This window comes from Erpetoichthys calabaricus, chromosome 7 (assembly GCF_900747795.2).
Source record: "Erpetoichthys calabaricus chromosome 7, fErpCal1.3, whole genome shotgun sequence".
Taxonomy (NCBI): domain Eukaryota; kingdom Metazoa; phylum Chordata; class Cladistia; order Polypteriformes; family Polypteridae; genus Erpetoichthys; species Erpetoichthys calabaricus.
Genome location: NC_041400.2, coordinates 146,157,821 through 146,184,336, shown reverse-complemented (window position 1 = coordinate 146,184,336; position 26,516 = coordinate 146,157,821). Strand labels below are relative to the sequence as shown.

Genomic DNA, 26,516 nt, shown 5'->3' with positions numbered 1-26,516 from the left:
TTCATGGTATAATTGTGCTAGATATTGGTATAATCAATTTGTATATGCTTTTAAGACTGAAACATTTTTTTAAATAATAGATTTACATGGGTATTACTGTCATGGGTACAATTTAGAGTAAAATCCTTACTTGCATGTGCTAATCAACATGCAACATGTTACCATGTGATTACAGTATAACTATGACCTTACCGTGAAGAATGTCTTCTTTACCTTAAAAGGCCACCTTATTTCAAAACTTTTGCCTTCATTACCTTTAAAAGTCTTACTCTTCCTTACACCTTTTAACAGTGTAATACTGATTAATTGTGCACACAGACACACCACTTATTCGTTAAAACACTTCTAAACACTCTGCTCTTCAAATAAATTTCATAGCAGGTATTTACCTCCCTTGAACTGATAAAAGTACAGCATCCTTATTTCTTTCTCATGCTCTCATATTCACTTACTCCACCACTAGTAAACAAACAAGACATCTTTGTGTCCTTTCTTCCTGTTTGCATCGACTCACCAAGTAAGTTAGACCCTGTGCTCTTGTAATACTCTTAAAGGTGTAGGCACACTTGTCACATACAGCATACAAGTCTATATACAAAAAAATTACCTTTAAAATGCTAACATGGCAATAGCAAATTGCATTTCTTGTTTCCTTGCACTAATTTGTGCATTATGTATTTTATGGTTAAACGTGTTTGTAAGTTTTGCACAGTTTTCTTTAATTGCATCCGACCCTGCAAGTGGTCCTCCAACTTGAAGGGAATACTTGTGGATTGGTGGCAAGAGCGGCACTCCAGCCACCGTAAAAATGTCACGCATCTCTGAAACGGCAGACAAGATTGCTACTGCTCTCAGTGTGAGTAGTTCTGCTGTAGCCAACCACAGAAAGGATGCTTGCATGGATAGGGAATGTCCTCGGGGGCCTCATCCCCAGAAGAGTTGAAACTGCCGGCGAGCCAATGGGGTCAGGCCTGTTGGGGATCGGAACTGGTGTGGCACTAAGGAGTTGCCTGCTGCATGGCAGCACTTGGGTCCCAATTTGAGATGGCCCATCTGGGTAGGTGTGTTGAACGTTTTGTCTGTCTGGCACGATGATCATCTTCCTCTGTTGTTGGAGGCACTCTCTGAGATGTGCAGACTGGCCAGATCTCTGTAGGTGGGTACACCTTTCATTGGTCTGGTCGCTCTAATGGCTGTCATATATGGGGAGTAGCTGTTGCTGTGGCAGAACAGCTGCTTCTAATGGTGTCCAATGTCACTCCTTTCAACAAGCATATTATGAGACTCTGATTAAGGCACTCTCTGGGTGCCTTGTCTGTTGTCTAAGTTTGTGCTCCGAATGCATGGTGTGATGTCATGGTGAGAGAAACATTTTACTTAAAACTGTGCTCAGTGGTTGATAGGTGCCCTTGAGGTGACACTCCTCTGGGCATGGGTGACTTCAGTGCGACCACTGGCAGTGACAGGGCTGGCAATGAACATTGTCAAGTCCCCACGGCTCTGGCAACCATTGTCAAAGTGGCTTCATGTTCCTTGACTTTGCAAAAGGTCGGGGGCTGCAGATCACTGTATCCTGGTTCCAGTGCCCTGAGCTGCACTGTTGAACTTGGTACTCCAATACTGGTGGTGCCGTGAAGGAAACCAATCACATCCTCGTGGGCAGAACTGCAGGGTCATTAGAAGTGCTCAGTTTGTGAATTCTGACCACAGACTTGTTGTTTTTGCTCTGAAGATCCAGCTTACATCCGGTAGACTACAACCTTCTAGGAAAATGAGGCTTTACCTGGCTAGACTTCCAAGATCAGCCATGTTTCTAATGAGTTTGCATGCAGTTTGTGTGAGGAACTTTCAAGCTTGGGTGTAACTGCTGATCCTAATTTGATGTGGGAGACCTTTTGTGACAAGAACCCTGAAGGTTCCTGAGGGTTGTGTTGGTGTTGCCGATGTTCCCAGAAGAAAGTATTTCATCTCACAGGGCACCCTGGATAACCAGTGCATGGTTTAATGGGAATTCCGGTCTGTACTGGAAACTAAGAAGGACAGCTGTGAGGGCTCTGAGAGCAGATAAGGAGGCGTTTGTCTGAGTAATCTGTGAGCAAGTGACACACCCTGTATGGTCTAATGACCCATGTCCTGCTCACAGAGGAATCGAAGCATTACACACATCTGAATCTGTTCCTCGGAGGGTCGCAGACAGGTCAAGTAATGGAACGGTCCTCACAGATGACACCGCAGTTGTGACCCGCCGGGCTGGCTACTTTGAGCAGTTGTTTAAAGCTGATCCTTCAGCTAGGATGTTGGATGTCTCCAAGTCCACCGTTCTTGAATCTGATTCTCCAATTAGCTGGGAACCACCCAGTCTCTTTGAGACTGTATTGGTGGTTAACCAACTGAGGGATGGGAAGGTTGTAAGGTGTTTGTGGTATCCAGGGTGATCTTCTCCAGGCTGGGGGTAAGGCTGTCTTCAATTTGGGAGATGGGCGTCACCCCAACTGACTGGAAAATGGGACTTGTCGTCCATATCTGGAAGGGAAGGGTCATCGCCTGGCTTGTGGCAACAACAGGGGGACACTGCTATCGGTGCCTGTTAAGGTCCTTGCTAGGATCATCCTCAATAGGATCTTTGATCACTTGCTCATCTACCAGTGACCAGAGCAGTCTGGTTTTATGCCTAACAAGTCTACCATCGACTGCATCCTGGCACTGAGGGTCCTCATGGAGCGCAAGTACGTATATCTGCAGAGTTTCTTTGCTGAATGTCCAGTGTCCTAGATAAAAACTAAGATCCAGGACTTTAATGACTTCCTGGGCACAGCCATCAGCAGTGTGTCTGTCTGCGGAGGGAATGTCAACCTCATTGAGAGGTTTACTTGCTTCGGCAGCAACATTCATGTCTCTGGTGCCCCTTCCTGTGAAGTCAGTAGACAGATTGGGAGAGCATGGTGGGTCAGGAAGTTGCTGGAAAGGGGTGTGTGATACTCCTAATATCTCTGCAAAAGGATGACGGTCCCGGTCCTTAGAGTCCTGGTGCTCCCTGTTTTGCTACAGTATATGGTTATAAGACATGGACGCTATCCTGAGACAAAGACTGGACTCCTTCAGTTCTGTGTTTCATTGGAGAATCCTTGGGTACCGTCAGTTTGACTTTGTGTCAAATGAGCAGTTGCTCATGGGTCACAAATGAGGCATATTACCTGCATCGTAAGGGAGCATCAGTTACTACATTATGGCCATGTGGTGCAATTCCCCAAGGGTGATCCGGCTCACAGGATCCTCATTGCTAAGGACCCAAGCAGCTGGACCAGGCCAAGGAGATGCCCACGTAACACCTGGCTGCGACAGATGGTAATTTTAAGAGGGTGAGACTGGATCATGTGCCTGGGGGTTGTCAACTGGGGCCCTGAGCCTTTTTGTCATGTGGAGGGTGCGACATAATAGAACAACATTTTCATCATGTTTACAGGATCAACCAGTGTATTGCCCACTCATGGTTAGTAATAATAATTAATGATTCTTTATCTATATAGTGCTTTTCTCAGTACAGAAAGTGCTTTTACACAGTGAGTGAGGTGCCACTTCAACTAATACTAATGTGCAGCATCCATCTGAATGATACAAAGGCAGTCAGTAGGAGTTAGAGATAGTTAGCGAGTTAGAGACGGGATGATTAGGAGGGCAGAAAGGCCAGGCCATGGTGGGCAATTTACCCAGGACATTGGGATAAGCCGTCCTCACAGGTGGTGCAGTGGTAGTGCCACTGCTTTGCAGTAAGGAGACTGTGGAAGATTGTGGGTTCGCTTCCCGGTTCCTCCCTATGTGGATAGCACTTTGAGTACTGAGAAAAGCACTATATAAATGTAATGAATTATTATTATTATTATCGTGTTTGTGGAGGATGCCCAGGGTTCTTTTATAGCTTAGAGACAGGACCTCAATTTTATGTCTCATCTGAAAGATGGCATCGTTTTTATTGCACATTGTCCCTGCCAGTGTACTGGAGCATTAGGTTCCACATTCAGACCACAGGGTAAGCGACCCCTGCTGATCTCACCAACACCTCTTCCAGTACCAACCCAAGCTTTTCCTGGTTTGTATCACATCCAAATACTGGTCAGGACGTTAAGGCTGCAAATGACCTGTCTGTCTGTCTGTCTGTCTGTCTATCTATCTATCTATCTATCTAACTAACTGCCTTTTACATTGTCTAGGTAATTTTGACTCTTAAGACATTTTGAAATGTAAAATACGGTTGGTTGGAGAAATGGAAAAATGTCCTTACTCATCAAAACATTTTTGCCGAAGGGCATCAATTTCTTGGTGTCTGTGAGTCTATTGATTGGTCAGTTTACTTCAGGCTACAAGAAATACATATTAAAACAGTCTAACACCAAAATGCAATTCTCCACATCTACTCCAAATTAAAAATAGCAGTTCCCTGAAAATCTACCAGTGATAAAATAAATTGCAACATCATACTGTCACAATCCAGGTATTGAGCTGTGTCACTCCAAAATGATATTTTGAAAAGGCTTTGTACCTTTTGACATTCTATCAAATATTCACTACTTTTATTATTTTTTTCCAAAACCAGAATTAATCCTAAAAATTTGAGAGGTAAAGAAGAAAACATTTTAGTCTACAGTGAAGTAGAATCAATATAACTGTTCGTGTCTGTCATTCATAAGGTATTGTCCAAGTCTAGCATTTACTACTAAATCTAGCTGTGACATCCAATGAAGGTTGCCTCTTTGTAAACTGAAACTAGTGCTATCCTTAGAGGTGAGGGGATTGGTGGGGTATAAGTTTTTGTGTATATGTTTGGTAGCTCATAATCATAGTAGATTAGATGTACACCAATAAGCCACATTTAAACCACCTGCTTAACATTGTAAAGGTTTCCCTTGTGCTGCCAAAATAGCTCTGACCCACAGAGCCATGGACACCACAAGGCCTCTGAAGGTGGCCTGCGGTATCTGGCACCAAGATGTTTGCAGCAAATCCTTTAAGTCTTTAAGACTTTTTTTTCCAGTAAATCCCACAGATGCTCAATTGGATTGGGATCTGGGGAATTTGGAGACCAAGTGAATATGATGAACATTTGTCATGTTCCTCAAATCATTCGTGAAAAATTTTTGTAGTGTGTCAGGGTACATAATCCTGCTGAAAGAAGCCACTGTCATCAGGGAATACCGTTGCCATGTAGGGGAGTACATGGTATGCAGCAATCTTTAGGTTTTTCCAGCAGAACATTGCCCGGAGCATCACACTGCCTCCATCAGATTGCCTTCTTCCCATTATATCATCCTGTTGCCATCTATTTTCCAAGTACACAACACATGTTGCACCCACCTGTCCACATGATCTAAAAGAAAATGTGATCCATCAGACCAGACCACCTTCTTCCACTGCCCTGTCGTCCATGGCTCCACTGACTCTCGCTCTCTGTGACTACGCAGCCCCATACGCAGCAAGCTACAATGCACCCTTTCTCTAACTGAAATGTTTCCTCCTTGGTAGATATAGTTATCTCTTCCAGAATTATGTTGTCAGTCACCTTCAGGTCAGTGAGAAATGGTTTGATGTCTTGCTTGTCCTGTTATTCTTTCATTCAGTTCTTGATGAAGGGTTTGAAGGAATATGCACTGGACTAATCTTTTATCATAGCTGAATTCATCTCCTTGCTGTTGTGATGCCAGCAGCACACACTGACGAAAACTCATTATCTGATATACGAATTGTTCAGGTGTTTCCCTATCTTCTTGTTTTGTATTACTCATCTCCTAAAACTATTCTGTGTTCCTTGTATCCTTAATGTGTAACCTAAGAAATTCCATGATGAAGTCATCCCTACTGATATGAAATCTTTTGTAGATACCAGATTTAACTATTTTCAGAATAGAACTGATAACTTCTAAATCCTTCATGTAATCCTACATCTCTTTGTTTGCTAAGGTTACTATATGAAATTTCAGAACCCTCATCATAGATTTGCCCACCATGGATTTTGAACTCCTTGCATACGTTTCACAACCAGATCCATCTCCTTAGAGCTCTTTCTGACTTAAAAAATTGTGCCAAATGTTCAGCTTTGTTCAGGTTAGTATCTTGTTTCTGTCCTGTAGTGATGTCACCTGTACAATCCTCACTACTAGCTGTGGTGAAATCTTTTTCCAGTTAGGAGTTGTGATATCGGGCGGCACGGTGGCGCAGTGGTAGTGCTGCTGCCTCGCAGTTAGGAGACCCGGGTTCGCTTCCCGGGTCCTCCCTGTGTGGAGTTTGCATGTTTTCCCCGTGTCTGCGTGGGTTTCCTCCGGGCGCTCCGGTTTCCTCCCACAGTCCAAAGACATGCAGGTTAGGTGGATTGGCGATTCTAAATTGGCCCTAGTGTGTGCTTGGTGTGTGGGTGTGTTTGTGTCTGTCCTGCGGTGGGTTGGCACCCTGCCCGGGATTGGTTCCTGCCTTGTGCCCTGTGTTGGCTGGGATTGGCTCCAGCAGACCCCCGTGACCCTGTGTTCGGATTCAGCGGGTTGGAAAATGGATGGATGGATGGAGTTGTGATATCATATCCTGGAGGTAAAGCAAATGTGACATTTCTTCATCCTCCTCAATTCTCAGCCTGTCACCCTTAACATAATCAAAAGGTGAATAATACAATTCTGGTTCACCTAGTTGTGTCAGTTTTGCAGTTTCATCTCCTTCTCCATCTTGCGTACTTGAAGCAGAAGTGTGAGTTGATTGTAATCCTGCAATATTAATTAACATTGGATATCTCGGATCAGCATCTTGCGCGTTCTGAACGTTGCTGTCTCCCTTCTGTACCTGAAGCTGTCTAGATGACACGTTTGTAGGAGTCCTCCCTGAAGCTCCCCAACCTGATTTCCCAGGCCTAGTGACAACGGTCTCCACAATAGAGTGGTGATCCTAGACAAGCCCCCAATTGTTACTGGTCTCAGGCCTAGAGGAACTTGTGCAAGGTACAAGCCATTGTTGCTACAGGGTATAGGTGCAACTGTAAGGTACTGAAAGCATAAAAGAAGCAGGCAGTAGTTAGGAATCTCTGACCATACTTGATTTTATTTTGATTTGCCTAAAGGTATGTCTAGATCAGTCTCTGTCTAGATCAACATGTTAATTGCTTAACACTAGAATTCCTGAAGCCTACAAAAAAACTTGTAATGCCAGCCCACCTTAAATCCCTTCGCACATCTCCATGCAGCGTCTTTTGTTTTGTAAATGCTATTCCATCCCTCCACCTCCGCAGAATGGGCAAAAAGCTGTCCCAGCTCAAGCCTTGTTTATTTTGGAGTGAGGTACCTGGAGCTGTATAGGGTAAATTATAGGCTATATTTACTGTTGGCCTCGTTTGCTTGATGTGAGCTGGAATGATTTGTAATCAAGTGTAACACAGCTGGATTAAAAAGTATCCCCTTCACATCCAAAGTCATGTTCTTATTCCAGAAACAAATAGTTTGCTTTTTGCACTTGATGCTGCAGCACCTGTCTCAAATGAAGACATTTTAAACACCTGAGAACCCTCTTAACAAGTGTGGGCAGAGCTGATTATGTGAGATACCAACTAGTCTGTGCAGTGGCTACAGGGTACAGGAGGCGTTGCATTGGTTAGCAGGTGGTTGCTTTATGTACATTCTTTTTCTAGCCCATGCTTTCAAACTTGTGTGTGATCACAATTTGAAAGAATGAGGTTATGGGGCAAGGAAAAGAATGAGCTTCCTCTACAGTGTTTCTGAGGTCACATGAAAAGCTGAAGAGGTTAAAAAAAATCATAAGGGCACTGGAGTAAACTTGCTGCTTCTGTTGATAGAAATGAGCAAGTTGAAGTGATACATAAGAATGCTGCATTGGAAGCCTCCCTCAGACGGTTTCCCATGAATGTCCTGTCATCTTTTGAGGATATTTCTTTTAATTCATTTGGTAAGTTCCTATAATGGACCTTGGTTAGGGAAGTGTGGTCTGATGAAAGCAGTCTGTTACTACTGTGACCGTGTTCAGAATAAGAAGATTAAAAAAGAAAATTAGAAAATTAAATGTTAGTGACTAAATCTAGTCTGTTATGACCATTGCTTAAGCAGTGACCAGTCGTGTTCCTGTCTATTTCTTGATCACTAGCAAAATGAAGTTTTTCACTATAACTGTAAACAGTTGTAAGTAGAAATACTAATGATAATTGTCCACATTATAATTAATTATAGGTTTTTGGATATAGATTTTGATTTGTAGATTTTTTTCTTTTCAGGTATTAATACCAAGATGTTTTTTTTCTATAAATTAGGCTTCATTTGTGTAGAGAAAATACATTTTTGTAATAAAAAAGTTTTTTTGCTTTTCACATGTGACCACACATTTTAATTACCACCTACAATTTATGTTAGTTAAAGACCATTTATACTATGATTCACTTGTGTTTCCTTAGTAACCCAGTTAACATGACACATAATTGTAGACAGTATAGAGGATAAATAAAATATTGGTAGGACAAGTAAAGCACCCAGTGTTAAAATGGAACATCCATACATTTTGTAAATCTACCGTTTCCATTACGTGTAACAAGTACATATCCCAGAGAGAATGAGAATTAAATTGCACACTATTACAGGACATAGTCAGACACCCAGTATTTTTCACTCATGTTTGTTCAGTTTACACTCTCCAGTTAACAATAACTAATGTATACTTTTAAAGTGTGTTCTTATATAATATGTCACCATGTATGTCTCTATCTGTTGGTTTGTATAAAACAACTCGGTGGCCAGTAGACTGATTATTTTGAATTTTGTCACACTTTTCCTTCAAGGATACTGGCAGGAAAATGTATTTTTCCTTAAGACATCTCAAATAGAGCATGCTGTATAAACTTTAAAAAAAAAAAACTCATGTGAAAATATTTGGCAGATTTTTTTTTTTATAGATTCCTAATATTTTTTATTATAGGTAAGTTCTACAGATTTTGTGGAACAGTATGACACTGGCTGAAGATACTTGCAACATTTCTCTTATATTTGAAAAAACATTCTGTAATTATTCCCTTTTTAATTTTATACAGTGCTCTTTATATCAGGCTAGTTCAGAGAAGTCTTGATTTAAACAAGACCAAGTATTTTATTTCAGAATGTGAGCTTGAATTTGCTTCAGACTGTGTTCTTTACACACATAAATACTCCACATTATCACTGCCTTAGTTCTTTAAAATGCAGAACTGGTCCAAAAATTGTGTGAAACACACAGTTTTCAAAGTATTATCCATGCATAAAATTAGTCCATACTATTCAATACAGTATAATAAAACTTAAGTCTCTTTTACATTTACAGGCTATCCTAGAAATTTAACTATAGATTAACAGTATGAGGATATGTGTGAACAATATACTAAATTGGTATCCTGAAAATCCTGATCTAGCAATTACCATTTTAAAAGCCTGGTTTTATGTTGGGAATCTCCTTTTTTACAATTGTGTATAAACTTTTATAGTAATCAAAATCTTTCACTATATTATGTACGACACCTTGATGATGTTACATTCTGGTCTGACTAATGTCCAGATCTCTAGCATATATGAATTTTGCTTTTATATTTATTTTTATCTTTTTATCATTATTTATTGTTACTGTTTGTGAAATCACCTCAATGCTATTGCAATGCAATGCTATTGACTTACGAAGTTTTTTTTACAGGTAACACCATCTTGCTGTTTTATAGTAATGATGTCTCATTGCTACGATGTGACCAGAAGTGATGTAGCACATGATATCACAACATCAGCATTATTTAAGATGACAACACCCTTGTCCAAATAATATCTCTTTGGAATACATTTCTAAAATGAAGAAAACTTTGTGTTTTAGTTAGGGATAATCCAATCTGAAATATTCATAGGTTCTTTTGGTTTTAAATTCCCCATTTAACTTGTTAATTACATGTCTGGTTTCGTGCACCTGTTTGGTTAAAGATGTTTTTAGATGTTCTGGCTCCTGACTTTTTGCTTCTTTTCCTGACTACAGTTTTTGTTTATTCTTGGTCAGGACCATCATCTCCCAGTTGATTTCACTTATTAGTTTGCTGAATAGCTTTGCAGTTTCCATAACAAATATTAATGGTTGTGAACTAGTCCTAAGACCTTTGGGTGGTAATTTAAGTTAGTCGTTGACGAGCTTCAGATTATGTATAGATGGGATAGTAAATGGGTAGTTATTCTATTTGCTAAAAGAACAGTATGCTTGAGTTGCAGTGAAATAACTAGCACTCAGTAATACACCAGCTGAAACCAGTCTTAAAGCAATAGAACAGTGAAAGGTGTATTAGTTTGTTATTTATTTACAAAATCTTGCAGTGTAGTTTATGAATTTATTTTTTCAGTTTTATGTCACAGTATTGTTTATGTCTCTATTGTGCCTTTGTGAGTGAAGTATGTTATTCATAGAATATATTTGTCTGGAAAATACTACTAATAGAACAGGTGTTGCAGGCGGTTAACTTTTTTCTTCTATGGATGTCTGGGTTCTTTACAAAATCAGTTAGCCATTGTGGGGAACAGCCCGGACACAGACAGGTAGACATGATTTTAAAGCACCACACACGTTTATTTACAACTATTTACACAAGGATCACAACACAACCCAGTGCTGCAGCACCAATCACCCCTAGTCCAGGCCTTTCTCTCCAATGCCTCTTCTGACTGCTTCCACTACTCTTCTCCAGGGTTCGTCCTCTTCCACCCGACTCCAGCTATCGAATGGAGGGAGGCGGCCACTTTTATGCTCATCCAGACATGCTCCAGATGCCTCCCAATTAGCTTCCGCCGGCCCTTCCTGGTGTGGCGGAAGTACCGGCTGCGCACCCGGAAACACTCCAGGTGTCCCTGGTCTTCTTCCACCTGGTTGTAAGTGCTGAGGGCCAGGACTCCTTAGGCATCTGGGCGCCCCCTGGCGGTGACCACGGGCCCCTATAGGGTTGAGCTTCTAAGCTCTGTTCCCATGGTCCCCATACCATCCAGGGTGGCTGCCCTCTCGTGGTCTGGAGGAGGCGTAGTCCCTCTTCCGGTCCTTCCGGGTGTCCCGGCTGGATACTGCCCTCAGCCGCTTGCCACACCATCAGTATCAGAGTCTAAGCACTGATTACTAGAAACTCAATGCTAATTGCAAGAAATGTTTTATTCAAAATTAGTTTTGTCACATAAACATTTTCCTTGTCCCTTACAGAAGGCTTTAATTTATTTTGTGTTGCTCCAGAGTTCTTGTTGGCTCCCACTTTAATCACATTTGTGTCATAATTTCAATTGCCTTTACTCATCCCACATAATCCATTTTTGGTGGTATAAGTTCCCCAGTCATTTTGCTCTCTTTACAGTAGGTTTTAGTGATCTTTGGAACTTCTTAATATTTTTTTATGTTTGTATCAATGCTGTAATTTCTGTTTTTATTCAATTACATTCAGAATTTCTTTTGAATGTTCTACTTAGCAATGTAGTTCACTGAACATTACTTCTGTGCAGTTGATGCACAAAAATACATTTTAATAGGACATGCGTAAGCAATAAATAATACAGAAAAAATATTATAAAAAGAAACTGCATAACAACTTGAGTGCCAATGATTTCAGAATACATTAGGTAAGATGCAGGTTTTCAGCTTGTTTGGAACTATAACAGTGTGAGTGCATGAGCCAAATCCTAGTTAACAATTTATTGTATTCTGGTGGTGTTGTGGCAGAAAAGGATTGAGCCAGATGAAGAACTACTTAAACAAGAACAAACCAGAATAAAAGTAAATACAGTATTCTCCATAAAGGTGTGCTAGTGCTGCAGAAGAGACATCTCTAGGTATGGATTCCTCACAGCTGAGTATGCAGAACTATGTTCAAAAAATACAAATCTTCATGTGAAAAATCTAATTAATAAAATCCATGATATACCTTCACATTCAACTTACCAAAAACAAAGAACCCTGGGTATTCTTGATTTTTTTTTTTTATTGCAGTATCAAATTAGGAACTTAGTTTTATTCGCTGCTTAAAGGAACAAAAACGCTGCCTTAAATGAGGAGAGTAAATACATTATCAGCAATGTTTTTCTGTTTGTACAAATATGACATTTTGTATTATCAGTTTCTGGCCAGACATCCATATTTAAATGTTAATTGGGTTCTTTAAATTCTAAAAGCTTTACAGCTTTTACAACACTTGCCTCTGTTACATTATTTGTATTGCACTGTCAATGCAGGCAAAGCAGTTGGGCCACGTGTTTCATGGGTGAAACTAATTGCTGGCAATCATAGGTTCTGTGAATTTTTTTGTTATTCATATTTTTCTAAAGGAAGGCATTTATTTTTTGGCAGTAAGTGGTTTTAAGCCTCTGTGGGCTTTCTTTGTGAATACTGAGAGTGTTTCCTAAGCAGGTTTCATAACTGTCTATACATTATCTCCCTGTAATTGTTTTGCTACCTATAGTAAAGCTGCCAAAATATATATATATTGTTGCATTCTTTTAGCTTGTTTCAGCTATACTGCTCAATCATCAGCATCAAAAAATTAGTTTGGTACAGAAATTAGAAATACCTTATCAAAATAAACCTTTTTATTCTGTGTTTAATTTTTTTTATATTTACGTTCAGATTTTTTTATATTAAAGCACAGTAAAAATAAGACTCGTGTGCAATTTTTCATTAAAAATAATATAAATAAACAGAACACCTGAACAAATTAACCTATAGTACTACTGACCATAGCCTGCATGCAAATTAATGCAATGTTTGTACCTGTCTCATTGCTACCTATAAATGTTATTTATTACTGAACAACAGTGCTGTCTCTTACAAGCTGCATTTTGTAATAAAATAAATAATATTCTTTGTGTAACCGATAATTTGTTGCTGCTGACAAATTTTGTTCTGTGAAATAGCAAACTTCACATTACTAATGGCTCTTAACTTGTGGGTGCTTCACTTCCGGGTGCGAGGTAATTATCCTAGCCTTACTCTTCTGTATGCTGTTTGACTGCTACTATATTATTACATGCACCTGTAAGCAGTAAGTTTAAGTCCAGTTTGGATGCTGTTGCATGCAAAGGTGTCAGTGTGAGTATGGCAGCTGGATGTTCGAGTCATACCACTTTGTGTCCAAGAGATTGAACAATGTTTATGCAATTAAAAGAATCTCTGAGCAACAAAACAAAACAAACTGTAGAATGACATTAAATATGAGTGAAAAATAAAATGCTTTGTATTACTTACTTACATAAACCACCAGTGTTAAATTCACTTTTATAGTATTAAATTAGTAAGTGAATTCTGTAAGAGACTGTTCTCTTCATTTCTGTATTTTATCTGTTAACATTGGGGTTTTTGCTGTGCACAAAAATAAAACCTCTCTTTAACTTGTCTGATGTACGTGCAGCAGTTTGTATTCATACGTATCTACTTCACAGTAATTGCATCCTAATCCTATTACATACAGTCTTAGAAAAAATGTTATTTTGAAATATTTATCCCTACTTTTTTAAATTTTGGTATTGCTTTGGGAGGGGTGCTCACCACAAACTGGTAGCTACAGATATTGTAATGAATGTTTTTACAGCTTTTCTGTTTTGTTCAAGAAAGTGTTTTATTTTCAATTAAGATGTGCTGGAATTACCATTATTATGATTTTGATTCTGATTATTTATGAACATATTGTAAGACACTCAACAGGTTAGAGCAGGCTGCAACTAGATGATTCATTTGAAAACTGCCAAACAAAATAATCATTGGAAAAATTTCCTGATTAGTATCTTTTCATGAATCATCAATGTGAAGCCTAGGGTAAAAAAAAAAAAAAAAATTTGGTGTTACTGATAACAGATTGTGATCCTGTACAGCATAAAATGAAATCTTGTATATTTCATCTGGTAATCATTCATTGCAGAGAGAACAAGGATTATGTTTACAAATATCTAGATAACTTGCACTCTTGTATAGTATGCAATCCCATTTACTACAAAAATATGTATAACCCACAGATTAAATCAGGGAAAAGATGGTACAAATATAAAACACACTACAATGTTACAGAAGAGACTCGTTAGACTACATATCTTATCTGGTCAGCTGAAAGTCAAGATCTCATCCTTGATTTTTTTTTCTTTTTTATTCCTCTTTTCAGTACTATTTATGTGAAGAAGTAGTTTCCTTCTTGAATGCAATTGTAACTGCAATATTTATGCACTTTGTGATAGTGCTTAGTTTGAATGAAGCTATGTAACATAAAAAATACAAAATGATGTGGTGTTTGCAAAATGAAAAGTTTAATTTTCTTTCTTTTTTTTCCCCTGTAGGGGCCACGTCAATTTAACTATGCTGGGAGCAATGCAGGTATCGAAGTATGGAGACTTGGCAAACTGGATGATTCCTGTGAGTCAATGTTTTTTTTTTATATAAGTTAGTTTAAATGCAGTGTTTTTGTGAAAGTCTAATTTCATTTTTTTTCAGTTCATCATTTTCTGTGATGTCCTTAGTGTATTGCCTTAGAGTGCTACACAGTTTTTCTAATTTAAAAATAATATATAAATGAGAAATAATAAATTAAAATAAAGACTTTCAATGCAAAAATATCCAAACTAATTGTAAAACACAAAATACATGTATGATATGACTTACTTATTGTCATAGCGAAGCAGACACTTACAGTAAATTGGAGGTGTTTGAATTGGAATGGGAGGTCAAAGGGTATGAGAGGGATGCAAGGAATAAGTATAGGGTGGTCCAGATCTAACTATGCAATTATTGCATTGCATTAAAAGTTGCATAGTTAGATCTGGACCACCCTGTACAGTCTCCCCTGAGCCAGTTCCAGTGAAGACAGTTGCCTCAATGAGGTTCTTGTGCAGAGATTTGATCCGAAGCCTGGTGCCATTACAAAGTTTTGGTGGTTGTACGTTTCGTAGTAAAGCGGTGGAGTAAACGAAAAGGCAGGAGTCACCAGCAGGAAGACGTGAAGCAAGGCCAACAATAACATTAAAAGATATCACAATGCCAACGCCAAATACTCAACACCAAAAGCAGCAATGCAAATGGATATTCATAAATTTCACTTTTGTTCTATGGGTAAAGTGCCAAATCGTATTGTAAATAATTAATCTATGTGATTGACACATTCCTTTAAGTTGCATCACAACTATACAACCAATGGGTTGACACAAGAAATTTGATTGAGCATATCATGGAAAATTGGAAAATTTCAATTATGATGAAGCTGAGTTTGCTGTAAGCATTTTTAAAAATACATTGAATTATTGAGGTGACGTTACTACTTTAATTTTTGCAGTCGGGGAAAGTGCCCCAGTTGCCCTTAATGCAGAGATGCAACTGTTTCTAATCATAGCTTTTTAACAGAGTGTGGGAATGAAACAGAAGTCAATGTGGCTGTTTACTGAGTTGCCTTCTCACAATAGTTATCTGCTTTTATGTAAATTTTCTTTAATGAGACATTTAGCTGAAGCTTTAGTGAAGCACCATATTTTGCACTGTTCAGCCTTCTCGAGCAAACAAGGCAAAGTGTGTGTGTGTGTGTGTACAGATATATATAAACAGTTATATAGCAGTTATATATATAAACTGCTCAAAAAAATTAAAGGAACACTTTGAAAACACATCAGATCTCATTGGGGAAGAAATGTCAATATAATACAAATCAGATGTTGTCATGTTGCTCTATATTGTAATCCTTTGTTCAAATTTAAATAACATTTTTGCATGAATGCTTCTAATTGTTTCTCTGATAATTACTGAATTAGAGTATTTGTAACAGTTACTGTTACCATTCAGTAGAGAAGCAAAATGGATGTGTTTGTAGCTCACGGCTCATAGAAGGGTGAAAATATTCTAAAACACATATTATAAAGTGCTCAAAAAAATTAAAGGAACTCTTTGAAAACACATCAGATCTCAACAGAAAAAAAATCAAGCTGGATAGCTATACTGATATCGAGTGGGTAATGTGTTAGGAATAAAAGGATGCCATATTTTTTGATAGAAATGAAAATTATCAACCTACAGAGGGCTGAATTCAAAGACACCCCGAAAATCAAGTGAAAAAATGATGCGGCAGGCTAGTCCATTTTGTAGAAATTTCATTGCAGCAACTCAGAATCGTACTCAGTAGTTTGTATGGCCCCCACATGCTTGTATGCATGCCTAATGAGACGACAGATGGTGTCCTGGAGGATCTCCTTCCAGATCTGGACCAGGGCATCACTGAGCTCCTGGACAGTCTGAGGTGCAACCTGGTGGCGTCCGATGAACCGAAACATAATGTCCCAGATGTGTTCTTTTGGATTTAGGTCAGGTGAGCGTTGAGGCCAGTCAATGGTATCAATTCCTTCATCCTCCAGGAACAGCCTACATACTCTCACCACATTAGGTCGGGCAATGTCATGCATCAGGAGGAACCAAGGACCCCACTGCACCAGCATAGGGTCTGACAATGGGTCCAAGGATTTCATCCCGATACCTAATGGCAGTCAAGGTGCCATTGTCTAGCATGTAGAGGTCTGTGTGTCCCTCCATGGATATGCCTCCTCACACCATCACTGACCCACCACTAAACTGGTCAGGCTGAACAATATTTACAGGCAGCATAATATTCTCCACGGCTTCTCCAGACCCTTTCACGTCTGTCACATGTGTTCAGGGTGAACCTGCTCTCATCTGTGAAAAGCACAGAGCGCCAGTGGTGGACCTGCCAATTCTGATTTTCTATGGCAAATGCCAATCGAGCTCCACAGTGCCAGGCAATGAGCACAGGGCTGTCACAAGCCACCTACAGGAGTAGGTAACCTGCTAGTAGTTTGTGACCGACCAGGACCGGGAGTTGATGCCATCAGAGTCAAAACCAAAGAATTACGGCAACTAAAGTTCTTGGGCAGGGATATATAAAGTGTGCATACTCACACACAAAAATCTTACAAAGAAAAAATAAATTAATAAAATAACCCATATTCTGCACCACAAACATTGTCTAAAAAAATGATAGAGAAAAAAAAAAACAAAAAAAAAACCCCAAAATAATCAATATATGGCCTTATCTTCGAGGCAACTTTCAGTTTCTAGGAAAAAAAAAACCTGCCTGACCATTAACTACAAAAATAAGGCTCTGAAGCAGTTTTAAATAGTTGAGCTCCTCCAACTTCCAAAAATCAGGAGCCTGAACTGAATAATAGGAGACTGTCATTCTCTGCATAAGCAGCCCATGCACAACTCTGTAATCCTCAATCAGGTAAACGTCCCCCTTAGCGGCCCCGTCCAACTTCTTATAAAGCTGCTATCATTTCTTTCCCAGAGCCCACTGCTGTTGGACGACACTAACCATAGTCTGTTTGTCTGTGGGGGGTTTCGTTGGGGGCCCCGGGGGGAGGGGAGGGTTAGACTACCCAAAGGCTTCACAACCAAACTAACCCTGCTCACAAGAAATAATATCAACAAACCAATAGCACTTTCCTATATCTGTGATCTCAGAAATAACAAACTAAAAAAAAAACGTTAAACCAACAAAATTCAATGACTTTAAAAAAAAAAAAAACTTTTCACCCCCACGGCCGTCTTTTCCCAGATTCCACGTTTAAAATGGCATCTGGACTGGCATTCACATCTTTATTTGTAAGGAGATAGCCGGAGAATAAAGAACTACAGTAACCCCCTCCCTTCACACGCTAATGAATGATGGTAAGTCCTCATATTTAAACCCTTTGTTCTCAGTATTTTTTTTTTATTATTTTTTTTTTTGTGTTTTGTGCCGCTGGACACTCAAAGTAAAGTTGTACAGGTGTAGGCAGCAAGTTAGTATGGGGACGCGTTTCCGCGTCACAAGGGCCCACTACAGGACTTTGGGCCCTCAGGCCACCCTCATGAAGTCTGTTTCTGATTGTTTGGTCAGAGACATTCACACCAGTGGCCTGTTGGAGGTCATTTTGTAGGGCTCTGGTAGTGCTCATCCTGTTCCTCCTTGCTCAAAGGAAAAGATACCGGTCCTGCTGATGGGTTAAGGGCCTTTCTATGGCCCTGTCCAGCTCTCCTAGAGTAACTGCCTGTCTCCTGGAATCTCCTGTATGCCCTTGAGACTATGCTGGGAGACACAGAAAACCTTTTGGCAATGGCATGTATTGATGTGCCATCCTGCAGAAGTTGAACTACCTGTGCAACCTCTGTAGGGTCCAGGTATCGCCTCATGCTACCAGTAGTGACGCTGACCGTAGCCAAATGCAAAACTAGTGAAAAAACAGTCAGAAAAGATGAAGAGGGAAAAATGTCAGTGGCCTCCACCTGTTAAACCGTACCTGTTTTGGAGGTAATCTAGTTGTTACACCTCTAGTGCACCTGTTGTTAAATTCATTAACACCAAAGCAGCTGAAACTGATTAACAACCCCCTCTGCTACTTAACTAACCAGACCAATAGCCCAGAAGCTTATAATGATGTAGCATATGTTTACCTCTTAACTCTTAGAAAGAATTTACTAAAATTATTTTTCTAATTTGCAGCCCTTTCATGGTAATAGATTGTGTAGTTCAAACTGCCCAACACATTCTTACTAAAGAGCAATATTTTTTGACAAAGATTATTATTGTTTTTTATAACATCTTTATTCAGTGCAGTGGGTTGTGTTTTTTTGCCTTACAGCACCAGAGTGCAGGTTTGAGTTTTGTTATTGTGTAAAATTTTTTTTTTAAGATGACTGTCTTTTGTTCTATAGTTGAAAGATTTTTTTTAGATATGTTGTCACTGCTGTATTAACCAGTTGTGATTCTACAGTATATGTGCTAGCACATATTGGTGCAAAATTAATTACTGACAATTCACCTGTCTATTTTCTCAACTGCTTATTCAATTTAGGGTTGCAGGAGCTAAACTATCAATCCAGTCATTGAATAAGGCTAAAAGAAATCAAAGGGTTTCTGTTATATTATAAAGGGTTATTATAAAGGGATACAATAAGAATGTCCTTACTGAAAGGAAAAAAATGAAATAGTTGCAAACAGCTTTGGAACTGTGAATAGACTGTGGAGCTAGGATTATGTGAAACCAAACTGGATTTTCTATTCATTAACATCATCAGAGTGTTTGATATCAGAAAATGAAACCATGCATTAAAAAGAGACCTACTATCCACTGTGATATATGCTACTGGATATTTTGCACCTAGCAGCCCTTGTTAGGTTCAATGACATGAATTCTGCTTAAGTATCATAGTATTTTGGGCAAAAACAAGGTTGTCTAAGAAATGACTCTAAGAAATCCTTCAACAAGAAATAGTTGAATGTAAGTAAATTCAGTATTTTACTATGATTATGAAGTTGCTCATATTTAAACCTACAAGACTTGGAAAGTGTAGTCCACAGCTATATAAGTCTACAAGGTCTATAAATACAGGCCTAATGTCATCATGGATCAGAAAATTTTTTGCCTGAGTAGATTGCTTTAAGATTCCTTCTTTTGCATACTCCAACTTTATTAAACATAGGAAAAGATTTTGTGTTGTTTTCATTGCCAGGGGATGGTGCATGAAGTACTAGGCACAGGGCATAAACAATAATAAATGCCATGTTTTGATAAGATATAAAACCTCTTATTTTAAGGCATGTGTTACTTATTAATATAAGATAAAACGTCATGCTTAGAGAATCAAGCAGCTATGCAGAAAAGTATGTTTTAATACAAATCTAAAAAACTGTCAAAAACACATAAGGCAAGCACTAGGCACCTAGCCTTCAATGGAGGCAGTGGCTTCCTAGAATCTCCTAATCATGATCAATCAAAACAAAACCTAACACACAGCTAACCTGAAAAAGTGGTGGCATTAAATGTGTATTCGCAAATAATGTCATCCATATGTGATCAAGTTTTCCTCTTGAAAAATGACATCTAGCAGACCTCCAGAGAAATGTCTTATGTGACTGATAGGATGTCTTCAACATATTTGGATTATATCGTAGACAATGGTGCCACACACCACGACACATGCTCTTCTATAGATGTGCAGTTCCAAAATGTTGTAATTGCATTGTTGCATATGTCATCTTAATGTGAAAATTTGGTGTTTATTGGCCTTGAGAGAAGCAGAATTCATCAGTGAAAATAGTTATATGTCATTCCACAGCAATAAAGGCTTCTAAATCTTGAGCTCAGGCTGGACATTATAGATAGAGTTCCACTTCTACATGCCATAGGAGCCTTGGTTCGAGAGGTTAATATTGTATATCTTTCTTAACAATGAAGACATTGTGCTCATTTGAGGTAATATCTGTTGGTTTTTTACTATGATTGTGTTTGTGTGTGTTTCCTTTATTCTCAGTTGCTGTGGAGAACTTCCTGCAAACCTCATCACCAGCATCATGCCACTTTAATTTCCTTGTAGAATAAGAAGTCAGGGAGACCACCCACCCCTCACCCCTAAAGACCATTTATTTTGTCTTTTTCAAACACACTTAGTTGTCTGAACTTCTGAAAACCATGAAATTATTTATGTGTTATAGCAATGGTATTACTAAACTGAAATTATTATGACCCAAATCTGGCCAGTTAACTTTTTTTTAAATTATAAATCTAGTCATGCTGAGCTCACAAGCTGCTTTTCGTGCAAACTGCATCTGTGCCTCTGATTGCAGTCATTTTTAGTTATAGTGGGTTTGTGTGTCTACAGTATATTCTTCCAGAATTCTCACCGAAATAAAGGTTAGTTTGTTTTCTAATGAAAGGAAGGTGGTAGTCATTGATTTCTTTTTTTAAACTACTGGCTTTTCATTGCTTTCCTGCAGTAAATTTCTAAAGGGCATTATACTATTTTGGTTTACAGGGAAGAAAAGCTTTTCTGCAGCCAGTAACAAAAATTGCATTAAAGCTTTTTTTATTGAACATACATTTTGTTAAAATCATAACTGCTCAGTGTATTACACTGACAGGCAGTTCTATAACTACTGTACTGCATTTAATCCTTTAGATATGTTTGGTCAGAGACACACGATAGCTATTTACTTACTGTTAAGCAATTATTTTATAAATATAAATGCATCTTTGAGCCATATGGCCTATAGATAGCAAGATACTTTTTTTGTTTTTAAAGAAATATTCACTAAATGCAAAAAGTAGTAAACCAGTCTGTAGTATGTTCTGACATAAAGCTGATGAAAATCAATTTAATCGTTTAAAAAAAGATCCATTTTTTATTTTGAAATATAGAGATAAATTATGCATAATTTATGTAGAATATAAAGGCCTGTCTTTTCAGTGTATATGCTACATACAGTATTTGTTATTTGTAAAGACTTGTTGCAGTGCACACTGTGAGCAGTAGGCTGGGGGGCTCTCTCAATTAACCCCTCAATTAAAATTACCCACAGACACCCCTGGGTCCAGTCACAAAGCTTTTATTTATTGAAAAAAAAGGGTTCCAGGGAGGTACAGGGCACAGTTTACATTAAGATAAACCCTGAAGTGACACATGAATATTGTTCTGTCTCCCCAATTCACAAATTTGTGTCCTTAGTATAAGTTTTCCTCCTCTCTCCTGTATCACCAATAATACTAGCAGGTTTCTATCCTTTTCTTCCACTTCCTTGCCAGGCAAGCCATTGTCTTCACTCCCATCCCCAAGCTCCAGTGACATTGGAAAATAGGATTTTTAAAAATGTAACCCTTGAATGCCTTCAGGGTCACAGCCAATTGCACTAGTTTTGAGTCATTCTTTACCCTTTAGAAAATGTACTGCTGTCTGCTTAGAGAGCCAAGGTGCACCAATATTTGGCAGCAACCAAGAAGTAGCTTCTTGCTGCTTTCCTGGCAAGGAGTATTAATAGGTGGTCTCTATTCTGGAGTACTTTGGCTACTTTCACTACTCCATCGGGGTGGAATCACCAATTCCCTGATCATTCCTTTGCATCCTGTCCAGGCAGTGGTCCCAACCAGCTCCAGAAGTGTACATTGGCTTCCCATCCAGGCAGTGGTACCAATCAGCTCCCAGACGGCACCAAGAACTAAAAAAAACCCTGCAGTGTGCCTCTGTACACTGTTAAACTTTACATTGTGTAACTTAATATATATAAACTATAGCTGCTTATAAATGTCATTAACAGAGACCTAAACAGTATAGATACCCAGAAATTACAAGTCAACAAAATTTCTATACTGCATTTGATATGTACAATATCTACTGTATTTGACATGTAGTGACATAATGGCTAGGGATTAATGGGAAACTACCAGGCTTAATACTGCAGAACTTATATTTTCATGTGGTAACTCTGATTAAATTATAGTATATTGTATGAGTTGAGCACTTTGAGAGGGCATTCCTTTTAAAAGGCACTACATAAAATAAATATTAGTTGACTGACTAAAACAATATCTGTGGGTAGACATTTCTTCTATTACATCTTGTTTTTGTGAAGTTAAACTATTACAGCAGAATCAAATAAATCATATTTGGCATAGTGAAATTTGTGAAGTGGAATTTTAAACATTTTAATATTGAGTAATTAAAATAAAATGCAATCATCATAAACTTTCTTAATTTAAACTTTTTATTTTTTTACAACACAAATTTACATATGTCCTGACTGCAAAAATAGTTTCTCTTAACAGCTTTTATAATTGTATTGTGCTGAAGTGCAAAATTTTAATGCATTTTTCTTATTATTCTTTTGCCGTTTATCATCACAAAAACTGTATAATGTCAAATTGAAAAATATTTTCTGTAGATGAGATAAATACGATAAAATACGAGATAAAAAAATGAGTTATGGAAGGCCTGTGTATGTGTGTGTTTATATATGTGTATATATATATATATATATATATATATATCACAATCTACTGTATAAACAACACCTCCTGTGGCAATATTTACTAAAGGCATTTTGGGCAGGGATTACACCCATAAGAACCTTTTTGATATACACATCATGGTTTTGACAAGAACACTCCAAAACATCAACTCTTTAGTTTTTAAAAGCTAGCTCTGGCTGTTTTATTTTGAGCCATTATCCTACTTGAGTTAGAATCTTCCATTAAGTCTCAGGTCTGTTCTGATGGATTTTCCTTGCAGGATTTCTGGGTATTTTGCCCTCTGTTATGGTATCCAGATAGCTCCATGCTGCCGCTGTTATCCTTATTTTTTGCTTAGATGTTTTATGAATAATTTTTGGCTGTAATGTTGTACATTTTTTGGGAGCTGTACTAAAAGACTAGATCTTGTAGATATCTAGATAGATATAATAGATATCTTATAACAGATGTATTTAATGGGAATTCTTAAAGATGCACAGAAGAAATCTACTCAGCCAGCTGTGTTACTTTTAAAGACAACTGATCGCATCATAGTCAGTGTGTCATAGCAAGAAGGGTCAATACATTTGAAATCAGTCATTGTCTTGTTTTATGTATTATTTAACATCTGTGCAGCTTTATTTTGAAATTATTACACAAAATATGTACTTTTTATGATTACATTTCTGAGACAATGAAATATGAAAGTGTCCTTTTGTAAATTCTATTTTCAAAGTGGGGACCCTCAACCCCTCCTTGATCATGAATCACTAATCTTTCATGAATGCTGCTTTGATAACTAAGCATGAAAAGTCACCTGTTAAGCATGCTTCTCAAACATTCCATAATATTTGTATTCTTCCATTGCCTCATGCCAACTTTTTTGGAATGTGTTGCAAACACCAAATTTAGTATGCGTGTGTTTGCAAAAATAAATAAATAAAGTGGATATAGGGAAAATATTACATTCTTGTTATTTTATTACTTTCCATTTAACATGGGTCAAAGAAGATTTTTTTAAAAAATCAAGAGTTTTTATTATCATTTTACATACTGCCCCTGTATTTTATTAATTGAGATTTTTGAACTGAACATAATACATCATTATTTTGATCACAGGAAGGAATTCTTTTCCATGTATTTAATAGAGTACTAAGTTGTATGTATATAATCATAACTCACTCATGTGGTAAAGAGACTTTTAATTCAGAACTAACTACTGCTTCTACTGCAAGGGCTCAAAAGTCAGAGGTACGGAAAAGACTGCACTGCAACCCAAGGCTGTTCTAACAATAGAAAGGCAAAAACAATATCTGAGCAATTGGTGAACACTTTGTGTACTTTGAGTTATGTAAGCAATCTCAAAAAAAAAAAAAAATCACAAAAGCAATTTTTAACCCATTGGCTCACGTCAGGTAGCATGAAAATAAGTGTCAAACAAATATGCATTTAGTTCACTGAAGAACAGTAAAACACCTGCACCTTTAATGAATAATCTAACTACTATTTTGAATGTTTTAAATTTAGTAATTGTGCCATTCAAATTACAAATGAATATTAATAGCATTATGTGACAGCTTTTGATGTAGCATGATACCAAATGTGATATATCCCAGCATCAAATGGGCTGTAGGCTAGCAGCACTTCACTAAACATTGTTATTTTGATTGTGTGACACAACTGCATGTGCTAAAGGCATGTTAAATACTGAAGGTGATCTTAATTCTCTCAGATTAATCATATATACCATTGGAGGTTTAAGATAGTTGAGTCTGAGATTGATATAGGTTTAAACATAATGAGCAGAAGAGCAGAAAGGAGACCAGAAATAAGTGTTAAATGTTCTCTGGTACAGAAGCATAATACCATTGACTTGATAGTGTGTGTGTGTGTGTGTGTGTGTGTGTGTGTGTGAAACTATATACATACACATAAATGGGGGCTTCAACATTTTATTTATTTATTTATTTATTTATTTAATCTTGCTTGGTGGTTTATTGTTCCTTGCTTGTGTATATCAATTAAACAATAACATTTATAAGGTACTATATTTAGCCTAATTAAGTGCACCAGACATTTTAAGAAGAAAACCAAATTTATTATCCCTTTAAGCATATTGTATTTGTATTGAGCTTTACATTTCTATGAGTTTGCTGTGCTGCATTTTAAGCCTAACACTCTGATTTAGCTTTCATGGTAAAAACTGTTAAGATGATTCATGATAATCCTATTCAAAGCAAGTCGTGATTGAAAGAAGTGCATTATAAAAATAATTACTAAGTTAGCTAAATGGAACTAAATGTTCAGTATTGTGTTCAGAATGCTTATTTTAATGACAACTGAGTGATTAATAAGTTGCCTTTTCTGCAATTACTCCAAATAATGCCAAGAATTCAATCTGTTCTGGTAGTAGAGCAACAGTCACTGTCATTCAGGACAACTTTTACAAAAGAAAAATGCTAATGGCTTGAATTTTATAGTTATATTATCAACAAAAGAGCAGGCAACATATAAATTGAGTGGTTAAACAAAAAAGCCTGGGGATTATGCAAAATCAAAACAATTGGAGAAAAGATTTTAAAATATTAACACTTTCTTAGTTTTATGTCTGAAGAACACCATGTTATGACCTGTTTATTTCATGACACAGGACTGAATGCATTTACTTGTGATACATACTGTTGACTGTTCAGATTGTTTTGAATTGATCAAAATTGACAATTTCAGTAATATATAACATAGTACTTCAAATTCACATAATCCAATACTGTGTCTTAAGGGGTCAGAGCCTTTCTCAGCAGCAACAGGCACCAAAAGGAACCAACCCTGCAACAGTTCATCACGTGGCCCATTTATGCAAACGTCTATATGAGACCAATTTAGAGTCTACAAAAAACCTAGAATGCATGTATTGGATGTTGAAGAGAAAGATGAGAGACCAGAGAATTTGTGCAGACACAGAGAGAATAACCAAAACCCTGTGTACAGGATTTTAATTCAGGAGACAGTTGTGCAGTCCAACCTCAAATACAGTTAGACACCTTCTGCATCTTTTACTAACCCATATCCTTTTCTTCAGCATCAAGTAGTGGTTTTCAGATCAGGTTACAGAATGAAGCCTGTCTTTCTGCTATCCATCCTCTTGTTCAAGTAGACTTGTATTTTTGTTTAGGTTTTTCCACCCCTTGTCTGACAGTTCCTCTTTTGTTTTTTTCCACTCTCATCTCCTTGACAAAAGAATGTCTTCTGGAGACTGGACTCTCAGGTGAAAAATTAGATATCCTCATTAGTGGGCGAAGGGAACTAAGTGCTGAGGAGAAGGCAAAATTCTAGACTGCATTAAGCAGGAGTTTGCACCATTTATGAAGTCTCCTCTAAGGACTAAAGTGAGGTTCTTAGGTTATATACAATTAGTGTGTTTGTGAATGCTACTTATTTATATTAAGTATTTGTACATGAAACTAGTGGCCCAGAAAGTCCTAACTACATTTTAAGTCTTTAAGTAATGGTAACATTAACACCAGAGAACAGAAGACTGGATATGCATACTACTGAAGAAATCACATCATCTATTCCTGTGTATGAAAGGTTAACAACTTCCATGTCAGGATTTTGCATTTTATTGTACTTTGCTTTATAAAACAAAGGTAAAGTTACAGTATATTCAATTTAGCCACAATTTGTAATTAGCAAAATGAGAATAGGTATACTATCTGT

At 37.8% G+C, this 26,516-nt stretch overlaps 1 protein-coding gene across 1 annotated transcript in view; it reads left to right on the top strand.

Annotated features, from left to right (window-relative positions):
* The window catches only part of oxct1a (3-oxoacid CoA transferase 1a), a 226,948-nt gene that overhangs the window by 134,798 nt on the left and 65,634 nt on the right, over positions 1 to 26,516 (top strand). The window contains exon 13 of the mRNA XM_028805519.2: positions 14,322 to 14,397. Within this exon, the coding sequence (XP_028661352.1) occupies positions 14,322 to 14,397 (76 nt within the window). The remainder of the gene's footprint in view (positions 1 to 14,321; positions 14,398 to 26,516) is intronic.